Source organism: Bos grunniens, chromosome 10 (genome assembly GCF_055505025.1).
Source record: "Bos grunniens cultivar Pamir isolate PY7600 chromosome 10, Bosgru_T2T1.0, whole genome shotgun sequence".
NCBI lineage: Eukaryota > Metazoa > Chordata > Mammalia > Artiodactyla > Bovidae > Bos > Bos grunniens.
Window position 1 is genome coordinate 37849256 of NC_141174.1, and position 13274 is coordinate 37862529.

General features: G+C 38.6%; 1 protein-coding gene across 23 annotated transcripts in view; it reads left to right on the forward strand.

Moving 5' to 3' along the window:
- The window catches only part of FERMT2 (FERM domain containing kindlin 2), an 85498-nt gene that overhangs the window by 33911 nt on the left and 38313 nt on the right, over window positions 1–13274 (forward strand). For all 23 annotated transcript variants that reach the window (XM_086320658.1, XM_086320648.1, XM_086320649.1 and 20 more), the window contains exon 4: window positions 11343–11477. In XM_086320658.1, the coding sequence (XP_086176784.1) occupies window positions 11343–11477 (135 nt within the window). The remainder of the gene's footprint in view (window positions 1–11342; window positions 11478–13274) is intronic.

Here is a 13274-nt window from a genome sequence, read left to right on the forward strand (position 1 = left end):
TGTTAGTCTTGTTAGAATGGCTGTATCATCACAAAGCCAAGTGATAAAATGCTGGCAAGGATGTAGAGAAGAGAACCCTTGTGCACTCTTGGTGGGACTGTAAATTGGTGTAGCCACTATGGAAAACTGTGGAGGGTCCTCAAAAAACTAAAAGTAGACTACCATATGACCCAGCATTTCCACTTCTGGGAACATATCCAAAGGAAATTCAAACATTGGGTCAAAGAGGTAACTGCACCCCCATGTTCATAGCAGCATTATTTATAATAGCCAAGACATGTAAACAAGGTCAAAAGGTGCAAGATAAGTTAAGTACTTGGGAAGGTGGTATATGCATGTTGACGAGAGCTAACGCTACTGTATGGTTTATTTGGAAGTTGTTAAGAGAGTAGGTCATAAGTTCTTAACGCAAGGAAAATACTGTGGTGATCAGTATATGTAAGTTCACAGTATATGTACGTCAAGTCATTATGCTGTACACCTTAAACTTACACAGTGTTGTATGACATACCTGAGGTATGTCAGGCATACCTCAATAAAACTAGAAAAAATGTTTGGTAGAATTTAAGTGAACCAGTCTGGCCCTAGTGCTTTCTGTTTTGGAAGGTTATTATTGATTCAATTTTTTTAATAGGTAAAGGCTTACTCAGATTGTCTGTTTCTTTTCTTGTGTGACTTTTGGCCGACTACTTTCTTAGTTTTTTATTTGGTAAAAATTATCTTGGTTTTTTTTGGTTATATAAGAAAATGCTCCTGTGTCGTGATTAAATGAGGTTCTTTGTTATATTTTACTTTCCTTTTTTAAAGAAACACTTCTGGCAAAAGCATGCCAGAACTTACATAAAAGCGCTTTTATATAAGGTGAGTTCTGACATGCAGGCTTTACAAGTGAAGAGCCTTATTAAGAGTAAACGGAGAGTTCATTTGTGTCATTTTTTAGATCCCACATGTAAGTGATACATGAATATTTCTCCTTGTCTGACTTTACTTCATATTCTGATGTGTCCTGGCCTAGTTTTAAGTTTATTCTGTTTTTATTGTAATTCTTAGATTTATGGATTTACAGTTATCAAATTTGTGTAATTTTCAACCATTAGTTCTTCAAATAATTTTTGGTGTCCCTTCCCACACTTGCTATCATTTGCTGGACTTGTTTCATATATGCTAGAGCAATTGTTATTCTTCTGTAAGTTGCTGATGTTCTTTTCCTTTTTTTGGTCTTTATTCTCAGTTTCATCTTGGATAGTGTTCACTGCTATCTTCAAATTCATTGATGTTCTGTTAATCCCATCCAGTATTCATTTCAGATGTAGTTTTAATTTGTTTTCATTATTTGTATGGCTTTCCTTTCTTAAACACGTGGAGTGTACTTAAAATAGCCATTTTCATATCTTTGATTACTGATTCTATAATTGTTTATATAATCAATTCTATAATTGATTATATAATCTGTTATACCACCCCCTCCAACTTTACTCCTGCCTCTTTTTTGTCTGGTAATTTCTGTTTGAATGTTAGAGTCTGTTAATTTTACACTGTTGGCTGGATTTCTTTGTGTATTCCTTTAAGTAATGTTGGGGTTTTGTTTTTTTTCTGCTAGATTTTTCAGTCAGATTACCTGGAATCAGTTGAATCCTTTTGATACTTGCTTTTAAGCATTAAGGGCAAGTCCATTAGTCTGGAGCTAATTTTCTTCTGGGGATTCTTCTCAATATCCAGTGTATTAGGAAAACTTTACCTCACAGGTACACAGATCTGTATTCACCCAGATCCCAGAGGATCCCTGCAGATCTCCAGAGCTCTCTTCTCTCTGGTACTCTGACCCACAAATTCTAGTCATCTTGGCCTCCCTGGGTTCCATCTCAGATGTCTCAACTCAGCAAGACCTGACTCTGTTTGCCCCTCCCCACTCTGAACTACTTCTAGACAGTAAACTGGTATACTCAAACAGCTCATTGTTTTTTTTCTCTCCTCTCCTGTGCTCCTTGTTGTCTAATATCTGAAAAACTTTCTTTCTTACTCCTTTATTGTTTAAATAAAGCAGGAGGCTAAATCACATTCTTGTTACTCTGTCTTGTTGTTAGTTGCTAAGTCATGTCCAACTCTTTGCAACCCCGTGGACTGAAGCACACCAGGCTTCCTGTCCTCCACTGTCCCCTGGAGTTTGCTCACATTCATGTCCATTGAGTTGATGATGCCATCCAACCATCTCATCCTCTCTGTTGCCCCCTTCTCCTCCTGCCTTCAATCTTACCCAGCATCAGGGTCTTTTCTAATGATTGAGTCAGCTCTTTGCATCAGGTGGCCAAAGTATTGGAGCTTCAGCTTCAGCATCAGTCCTTCCAGTGAATATTCAGGGTTGATTTCTTTAGGATTGACTGGTTTGATCTCCTTGTTAGCTTCTAGAGGCCTCCTAAATTCCTTGACTTGTGACCCTCCTCCTTTTTCAAAGTCAGCAATAGCAAGTCCAGCTCTTCTTACTTCTCAAGTCTATATGACCTCTCCTGTCTTATCTCTCCTCTGCTTCCTTCTGCCTTTCTTTTCTGTTAGGCAGGCTTCTTGTAATTGCTTTGGACCCACTGAGAGAATTCAGGCTAATCTCCCTAAAGTCAGTTGATCAGTAACCTTAATTCCATTTGCAAAGTCTCTTCACAGCAGTTGCTAGATTAGTGTATGATTGTATAACCAGGAGCAAAAATTTTAAGGGGCTGTCTCTAGAATTCTGCCTGCCACAGATTCCTTTCTATAATGTCTTATCAGTCACTGATTTTCCATTCATACAGATACCTGATAGGAAGCTCTAGTTGAATGGGGTTTAGCTTGTTTAGCTTGTCCCTCTAAGGGGTATTAGACATTGAGCAAACCTTTCCAAATGTCAGTATCTAAAGGATCTTTTCTCTGGGGCTTTTCAGGTTTTCCTCTAAGGAATCCTAAAGGGCTTGTATCTAAGGGGTAGGTGTAACTTAGTATGGGACAGGATTCATTTTTCTTGTCTCTCTTTGGAGCACATGATCATGCTTGATGTTTAGCATAGTGAGTCCATGTGTTTCCCATTGGTGTTTCCTGCAGACACCTTGATTTTGTGTTTACTAAGAATTTGCTTGTCTCCCATCTGGCTTTTGTCTCAACATTTTTCTGATGTTGCTGATCTGATGTTTTTTTCCTGTTTTGTCCTTTTAGGTTCATATTTTATTTCTTTACATTTTGGTATGATTTTTTGGAAAAGAGTGAAAGTAAATGCAAGAACTAAACCTACATGTTTAATTGGAAACTCTTAAGAAAATTCTGCTTTTAAACAAAATCTGTTTTATTATTTTACCTGAGTACCCTTCTCCCCTCCTTCATTTCCCATTTCCTCAGCCCCATAATTTTTGAGATACATATGCACTATGTATATTACATAATTATATAGGTAATTTATGTTACCTGTCTTCCACTAGACTTGTACTCTACTTGATAACATTGATTTTGAACCTTGGATTTTATTGCTGTATAGTTTATCATTTTGTTATAAATAGATCCTAGATCACTGTTTTGTGTGCTGCTGCTGCTGCTGCTAAGTTGCATCAGTCGTGTCTGACTCTGTGCGACCCCATGGACTGCAGCCTACCAGGCTCCTCCGCCCTTGGGATTTTCCAGGCAGGAGTACTGGAGTGGGGTGCCATTGCCTTCTCTGACTGTTTTTTGTAGTGACTCATAAATGCTGCTATCTCTTTATTATTGAACTATAATTTAGCATAAAGGAAAGGCAGCATTGTATTTTGGTATGCCCATTTTAAAGATTTTACATCTCATAGTCCTGTAAGTGTATTTTATCTTAATCTAAATCTTATTTAATTATTTGTGTTCTTCACCAAGCCCACTCTTACACATGTGATTCAGATTCCTAAATTCACTAGTTTAATTTCTTCCTGATGTAAGACACAGAGTAAATACATAAGTCCTAAGTTCCTGTAGCATTAAAACAGTATCGCATATGGATTTACCTTTTTTGGTTATTGCTGTAATGAAATGAAAATCACTTACTCACAGACTTCATGTGTAGCCAACAGCTACCTTGCTGCATATAGAACCGCCTATCATTAGAGAAATAAGATGTCGTTCTCCTCTTCCTACCCCTTCCCTTAGCTGCAAGTTCTCAAGAAAAAGTTGGAATCAAAATTACCTGTAGAGATTTAAAATTGAGATACGATTGACACATAAACGTAAACATCAGGTGTACAACATAATGATTCTGTGTTTATATGTATTGTGACATGATCACCACAATAAGTTTAGTTAACATCCATCACTAGAACTTTTATAAAACAAGCTGTTGGAGCCCCCGAGTCACTAAGAGTATTATCTGGGTGTGTGACCTAAACATATGTTTTTAATATAATTACTTTTACATCACAAGCAGTTCTCACGGGCACATGTAGTTAGGAGCTGCTTCATCTGCCTATGAGCAAAAAGCTAGTTAACAGTTAACAGTACTCATTTTTCTAAAAATGTTCATGGCTGGTTTGTGAGCTGACAGGAAATGGCCCATGAACAAAAATCTCAAAGGATGAATCATGTAGTGCAGTGATTCTCAAGAAGAAAGGACGTACTAGAGATTTAGGAGGCGTGCTGCTTGCTTTCCTCTCTCCCACCAAACTTGGTAATGGTGAACTGTGGTAGAAGCAGGTCATATCTCAGGCGTGATTAGCTTTATGTCCTATGTACTTTTTAGATTTTCCACCCTGTACCAGTTTATGATTTGCTTTGGAGAAATGAATGGGTGGAGAGACAGATTACCACCACCACCCTGCCCCCACTTAATACTGAAGTAGAGGAGACAAGTGATTATTCAGAAGCCTGGAATTTTCTAATGTTTTTATTTACTCCCAGCATGGCAGTGGTGGCATTTAGAGCTGAGGGTACACTGAGAATTGAAAGTACAATCCATAAATCATTAGATCTCTTAGCATGCTAAATCTTGTTTCTTTTAAAAGTATTCTAGGCCATTATGATTCAGTTCTGTTAATTAAGTAAATATGGCTCAAAAGACATACTTGAAATATCTTCTGAATTTCTGAATCTACATAGTACAACTTAACACTACTGATTCAAATCCCCAAAATTACTTTCAAGGATAAATAGGTTACCTTTGTTATGGAATTGTGTCCTTGGGCTCTTTAATCAATAGAAATTGAAAAGAGGAATTCAGGCATGGCTTTATTGGGACTCATGCTATTCCAGAGCAAAAAGAGGTAACAAGTCCCCTTGCTCATTCTCTGAGGGAGGGTGGGATCCTTAAGTGGGGATCTGGTGGGAGCAGATCTGTGGGTTGGGCTGGAGGGCTGGTTAGGTGATCTGCTCACCCCTTGGTGCTGTGTGCAGGGATCATGCTCGGAACCCTCCTTCAGCTCCCAGCACCTGCAAAATGAAAGTTGGTTTGAGGCCTTTTTGTATCTTATTGTTCATAATTGCCCTGACTGCGCATGCATGCAGTTGTTTTTAATTCCTTATAAGTTCTTTGTTGCTTGAGGAGACATTTGTCCAGGTGCAAGCACTCCGGTAAAGGGTCCGAGGTCCCAGCCCTATCTCAACTTGAATATACAAGATGAAGAAAATCTTTGATTTTTAATTTTATGACTTTAGCTAAAGAAGTCACTGTACTACTTTTAACTTTAAAAAGACCTGCCTGGAAGCTTAAGTGACAGAATTTAAGGAACAAACATTTATTTTTAATATCATCTCTGCTGTTTAGTACCTAAGATGTTCATCTGCTCTTTGGTAAAGTATTTGTTCAGGACAATTTTACTACTAATTCCATGTTCATGTTTCAGAAAAGTATTCACCCCGAAATAGCAAATAAGTACAAAACAAAACCTAATGTATACCAGAGTGTTCGTAATAGTAAACTTCAAATAACCAACAGAGAAACAAAAAAAAATCCATTTAGTTATTGAAAGATTTGGATTTCTTTTTTAAACATGGTTCAAGGTGTAAATGAGTAAAAAAGTTCAGTGTGGTTTGCAGTGGTATCTACCATGTTAACTTTTATATGCAAAATAACTTTGATCTGAAGAAAATGAAAGTCACTCAGTTGTGTCCGACTTTTTGCAACCCCATGGACTCTACAGTCCATGGAATTCTCCAGGCCAGAACACTGGAGTGGGTAGCTGTTCCCTTCTCCAGGGGATCTTCCCAACCCAGGGATAGAACCCAGGTCTACGTCATTGCAGGTGGATTCTTGTACCAGCTGAGCTACCAGGGAAGCCCTGATTTGAAAAAATTTAGGAGAAGGCAGTGGCACCCGACTCCAGTACTCTTGCCTGGAAAATCCCATGGACAGAGGAGCCTGGTAGGCTGCAGTCCATGGGGTCGCTACGAGTCAGACACGACTGAGCGACTTCACTTTCACTTTTCACTTTCATGCATTAGAGAAGGAAATGGCAACCCACTCCAGTGTTCTTGCCTGGAGAATCCCAGGGACGGGGGAGCCTGGTGGGCTGCCATCTGTGGGGTCTCATAGAGTCCAACACGACTGAAGTGACTTAGCAGTAGCAGCAGCAGTAGAAAAATGAGCAAAGGAAGGAATAATATAAATAGCTAAAAACCCATGGGGAAGTATAGATTATCACTAATAATCAAAGAAATGTAAATTAAAACAAGGATATAAACATACTGTTTTAAAAATAAAGCTTTAAAAAAATAATACACATGCCCAAGTTGCTACATTTTGGCCTTAAAATTCATTTAACCTTTGATCCAGTAATTCTATTCCAGTGAATTTCTAAAGAGATAAAATGTGGAAAAGTAGATATATATAGATGTTTGCAGAACCATTATTTATAATGGGCACAGTTTTGTACATCTGTTAAGAATCACTGAATCACATAGTCATATTCCATTTTTCACAAACAGGGTTTAAGTGTCTTAATACTTTCTTGTAATTTCCAAATGTATACCATGATTGTATATTTTTTTAAATTAGTAAAAAACATTAATACCTAATACTTACGAAGTAGTTATTGTGTGTCAGGCCCTGTGCAATCATTGAATTTTCATAAACACCTCCTGTGGTGGTAGTTTCATTTTACATATGAGGAAACTTGGATGCTAGTAGGCTAATTAGTAGCTTTCCCAAGTCATGCAGCTAATAGTGTAGCTGAGATGTGAATCCAGGTAGTTTGGCTGTGTGCTTCTGCCTCAAATTGTGCATCATCAGCTCTGCAGCAGTGTGGCCGATCCTAGTTCTAATTTTCCTCTAGATAAAAAGCTTCCTGAGTTCCTAATACTGGGTGGAGTTCCTAATACACAGTGGAGACTGTGGGTTTCTGAAAGTACAGATTACCTGCTGTCAAACTCTGATCCAGTGACTTAGCAGTCTGCAGCATTACAAGTTAGGCCAGGACTTGGATTTCATTGTCTGTTCTCCTCATACTGACAGATGGTGTAGATGCCACCAAACACTCCAAGAACACAACTAGCACTTCTTTCTGCTGCTTTTTTTCCTTGGCTTTCCCTCTCTTTACATTTTATTTTTTAATTAACTTTATTTTTGTATAATTGATGTACAATAAACTCTACTCATTTAAAGTGTACAGTTGAATGAGTTTGACAAATGTTTCCATCTCTGAAACTATTAATACTACAATCAGGATATAGAACATTTCCAGTAACTATCAAACTCTAGCCTAACAGTCATTGATCTGCTCTGTCACTGTAGATTTGCTGTCATTTTCTGGAATGTTGTGAATGAAATCATGCAGTATATGTACCCTTTTCTAATTGGCTTCTTCTACTTAGATAATAATTTTGAGATGCATTCATGTTATTGAATATATCAGTAGTATTGTGGGTTTTTTTACTGATGACTTGTATTACATTCTAAGAGTCGTGTTCACTGATACGAAAATATAACATGTTCTTCCACCTGTGTTATTTCTATTGAGTTTTGTGAGTAAAACTATTATAAATATGCTTTTCATTTTCTTAAATAAGAGGGGAGTGTCTAACTTTATAAAGAACATGTTTAACTTTATAAAGAACTGCCAAGGTGTTTTCAAAATTTTGCATTTCATGTTCCCAGCAACTGAGTATAAGAGTTCCACTTACTCTCCATCCTTACCAACACTGGGTATTATCAGTCTTATTCATATTGGCCACTCTGATGGGTGTATTTGTGTCTTGTCGTTTTAATTTGCATTTCGTGACCATTAATGTTGAGCATCTTTGCATATGCTTCTTGGCTATTCTTATGTATTCTGTGGTGAAATGCCTATCCAAATCTTCAGCCCATTGGTCTGCTTATTATTAAGTTGAATGGGTTCTTTATATATTTTGGATACAACTCTTTTGTCAGATATAATATATTATGTGAATATTTTGTCCCAGTATACAGCTTGCCTTTTTGTTTTCACAACAGTTTTTTTTTCTTATAGTAAAGGGCAGTTGTTGGGGTTTTTTTTTTGTTTTTTAATAAGGGGTGTGGGTATCCTATCTAAGAAATATTTGTCTACTTAAATTTTCTTTAGGTCTATGATGTGCTCAGTTGCTCAGTCGTGTCCAATTCGCTGCAATCCCATGGACCGTAGCCCACCAGGCTCCTCTGTCCATGGGATTTTTTAGGCAAGAATGCTGGAGTGGGTTGCCATTTACTCCTCCAGGGGATCTTCCAAATCCAGGAATCAGACCCTTGTCTTCTGCATTGTCAGGCAGATTCTTTACCACTGTGCCACCTGGGAAGCCCAGGCCTATGATACATAAAATTAATTTTTGCATATTGCATTAGATGAGAGCTAATGTTCTTTTTGAAAAATACATGAGTCTCTCATTTAGCACTGTTTATTGAAGAGATTAAAAAAAAGCAAGAGAGTTCCAGAAAAAAATCTACTTCTGCTTTATTGACTACACCAAAGCCTTTGACTGTGGATCACAACAAACTGAAAAATTCTTAAGTGATGGGATTGCCAGACCACCTTACCTGCCTTCTGAGAAATCAGTATGCAGGTCAAGAAGCAGCAGTTAGAACTGGACATGTAACAACAGACTGGTTCCAAATCGGGAAAGGAGTACGTCAAGGCTGTATATTGTCACCCTGCTTATTTAACTTCTATGCAGAGTGTATTATGAGAAATGCCAGTCTGGATGAAGCACAAGCTGGAATCAAGATTGCCAGGAGAAATATCAATAGCTTCAAATACACAGGTGACACCACCCTTATGGCAGAAAGCGAAGAACTGAAGAAACTGATGAAAATGAAAGAGAAGAGTGAAAAAGTTGTCTTAAAACTCAACATTCAGAAAACTAGGATCATGGCATCTGGTCCCATCACTTCATGGCAAATAGACAGGGAAACAGTGACAGACTTTATTTTGGGGGGCTCCAAAATCACTGCAGATGGTGACTGCAGCCATGAAATTAAAAGATGCTTGTTCCTTGGAAGAAAAGCTGTGACCAACCTAGACAGCATATTAAAAAGCAGAGACATTACTTTGCCAACAAAGGTCCATCTAGTCAAAGCTATGGTTTTTCCAGTAGTCCTGTATGGATGTGAGAGTTGGACTATAAAGAAAGCTGAGCACCAAAGAATTGATGTTTTTGAACTGTGGTGTTGGAGAAGAGTCTTTTTGAGAGTCGCTTGGACTGCAAGGAGATCCAACCAGTCCATCCTAAAGGAAATCAGTGCTGAATAGTCATTGGAAGGACTGATGCTGAAGACACTAACTCATGTCCGACTGTTTTGCGACCCCGTGGACTTTAGTCTGCGAGGCTCTACTGTGGCCACCTGATGCAAAGAACTGACTCATTGAAAAAGATCCAAATGTTGGGAAAGATTGAAGGTAGGAGGAGAACAGGGATGACAGAGGATGAGATGGTTGGATGGCATTACCGACTTGGTGGACATGAGTTTGAGCAAGCTCTGGGAGTTGGTGATGGACAGAGAAGCCTGGCGTGCTGCAGTCCATGGGTCGCAAAGAGTTGGACACGACTGAGCGACTTAACTGAATTAAGAGATTTCCCTTTTCCTTTGAATTGCCATAGCACCTTTGTCCAAAATAATTGGCTGTGTCTGGATTTGTTTCTGGGTCCTTTCTTCTGATCCATTCATTTATATGTCTCATCATTTAGCCAGTAATTGCACAGTTTTAATTGCTATGGATTTATGATGTCTTAAAATCAGGTAGTTTAAGTCTTCCAATTTTATTCGTTTTCAAAATTGCTTTCACTATTATAAAATTTATAAGGAAATGAGAACAATTCTACAGTCAGAAGAGTAAGCTGGAATTTGGATTAAAATTTCATCAAATCTTTCGCTCAATTTGGGAGGAACTGACTTCTTAACTTGGGCTTCCCTGGTGGCTCAGTGGTAAAGAATCTGCCTGCCAATGCAGGAGAGGCAGGTTTGGTCCCTGGGTCTAGAAGATCCCTTGGGGAAGAAAATGGCAACCTACTCCAGTATTCTTGCCTGGGAAATCCCATGGACAGAGGAGCCTCGCAGACTACAGTCCATGGGGTGGAAAAAGAGTTGGACATGACTTAGTGTCTAAACAACATCACTGACTTCTTAGTCATTCCTGCTGTTTATGGACATGGTATATAATATGTAATGTAATATATGAACTTATTTGGGTCATTTTTAATTCTTTTTGTGTAGCCACTTTGCTTCTTATATATTTTTTGGTTTTTTAAAACCCACTTGGTGATTTTCTTTCTTTCTTTTTTTTTTTTTTGATGGGCGACAACTTTATACTCCTAGCTATCACTAACTGTACTGTTAGAGATACGGAATTGTAGAAGACCAGACAGCAGACACAGGAAAATATCAATCTTCGTTATTTTGCCCATTTTTCATTATGTGTACACATCAGGTTCTTCACATGAAAATGAATAGAATATTCAGAAACTTGTAGACATTTGGTATCAAGGTAGGAAAGTTTGAGTTGATTAAAATTTTGAGATTTGGTAATGGTGTGAAAATATTTTCTTTACATTTACTTCATATATCCAGTATAACTTATATACAGAATGAACCAACCATATAATATAAACCCTATTTACATAGAGTTTTGGTTTAAAACATATATAAATAAGAGCTCTATTATTTTCTTTCTGTACCATAGTATTATCTTTCTACTAGGTAACTACATTTATTGGATAGTTACAAATTAAGTGTGCTTTGGTATATTGTTTTTGAAAGTGTCATATTCTAGTGTTTTGCATGGCGTTAGTATCTGGCAAAATACAAACATGCTCAGGAGGAAATTACAGATCTTGTTTTGAAATGGATTCGTAGATTTACCAAGTGTAATGTGTTTAAACTTTCCATTATCCCAGTAAAATAATGTTTTTTTTCTTAATTGTAACAGACATCAGACACCCTGAAGAGCTTTCTCTATTGAAAAAACCCAGAGATCCAACAAAGAAAAAAAAGAAAAAGCTAGATGACCAATCTGAAGATGAGGCACTTGAACTAGAGGGGCCTCTTATCACTCCTGGATCAGGTGAGTCTTTGACTAAGTATGGGTATGCCTCTGTGAGTGTGTGTGTATTTGAAATATAGTTGATTTACAATATTGTGTTAGCTTCAGGTATTGCAGCACAGTGATTCATTTATACACACATGTGTAGAATATATAGATCAGATCAGATCAGTCGCTCAGTCGTGTCCGACTCTTTGCGACCCCATGAATCACAGCACGCCAGGCCTCCCTGTCCATCACCAACTCCGGAGTTCACGAGACTCACATCCATCGAGTCAGTGATGCCATCCAGCCATCTCATCCTCTGTCGTCCCCTTCTCCTCCTGCCCCCAATCCCTCCCAGCATCAGAGTCTTTTCCAATGAGTCAACTCTTCGCATGAGGTGGCCAAAGTACTGGAGTTTCAGCTTTAGCATCATTCCTTCCAAAGAAATCCCAGGGCTGATCTCCTTCAGAATGGACTGGTTGGATCTCCTTGCAGTCCAAGGGACTCTCAAGAGTCTTCTCCAACACCACAGTTCAGAAGCATCAATTCTTCGGCATTCAGCCTTCTTCACAGTCCAATTCTCACATCCATACATGACCACAGGAAAAACCATAGCCTTGATTAGGCGAACCTTTGTTGGCAAAGTAATGTCTCTGCTTTTGAATATGCTATCTAGGTTGGTCATAACTTTCCTTCCAAGGAGTAAGCGTCTTTTAATTTCATGGCTGCAATCACCATCTGCAGTGATTTTGGAGCCCCCAAAATAAAGTCTGACACTGTTTCCCCATCTATTTCCCATGAAGTGATGGGACCCGATGCCATGATCTTTGTTTTCTAAATGTTGAGCTTTAAGCCAAATTTTTCACTCTCCACTTTCACTTTCATCAAGAGGCTTTTTAGTTCCTCTTCACTTTCTGCCATAAGGGTGGTGTCATCTGCATATCTGAGGTTATTGATATTTCTCCCGGCAATCTTGATTCCAGCTTGTGCTTCTTCCACCCCAGCGTTTCTCGTGATGGACTCTGCATATAAGTTAAATAAGCAGGGTGATAATATACAGCCTTGATGTACTCCTTTTCCTATTTGGAACCACTCTGTTGTTCCATGTCCAGTTCTAACTGTTGCTCCCTGACCTGCATACAGATTTCTCAAGAGGCAGATCAAGTGGTCTGCTATTCCCATCTCTTTCAGAATTTTCCATATTTTATTGTGATACACACAAACACTTTGGCATAGGCAATAAAGCAGAAATAGATGTTTTTCTGGAACTCTCTTGCTTTTTCCATGATCCAGCAGATGTTGGCAATTTGATCTCTGGTTCCTCTGCCCTTTCTCCCTTCCAAGTACTAACCAGGCCGGACCCTGCTTAGCTTCCGAGATCAAACGAGGTCGGGCGCATTCAGGGTGGTATGGCCGTATACTCCTCTGCCCTTTCTAAAACCAGCTTGAACATCAGGAAGTTCATGGTTCACATATTGCTGAAGCCTGGCTTGGAGAATTTTGAGCATTACTTTATTAGCGTGTGAGATGAGTGCAATTGTGCGGTAGTTTGAGCATTCTTTGGCATTGCCTTTCTTTGAGATTGGAATGAAAACTGACCTTTTCCAGTGCTGTGGCCCCTGCTGAGTTTTCCAAATTTGCTGGCATATTGAGTGCAGCACTTTCACAGCATCATCTTCCAGGATTTGAAATAGCTCAACTGGAATTCCATCACCTCCACTAGCTTTGTTCGTAGTGATGCTTTCTAAGGCCCACTTGACTTCACATTCCAGGATGTCTGGCTCTAGGTCAGTGATCACACCATCGTGATTATCTGGGTTGTGAAGATCTTTT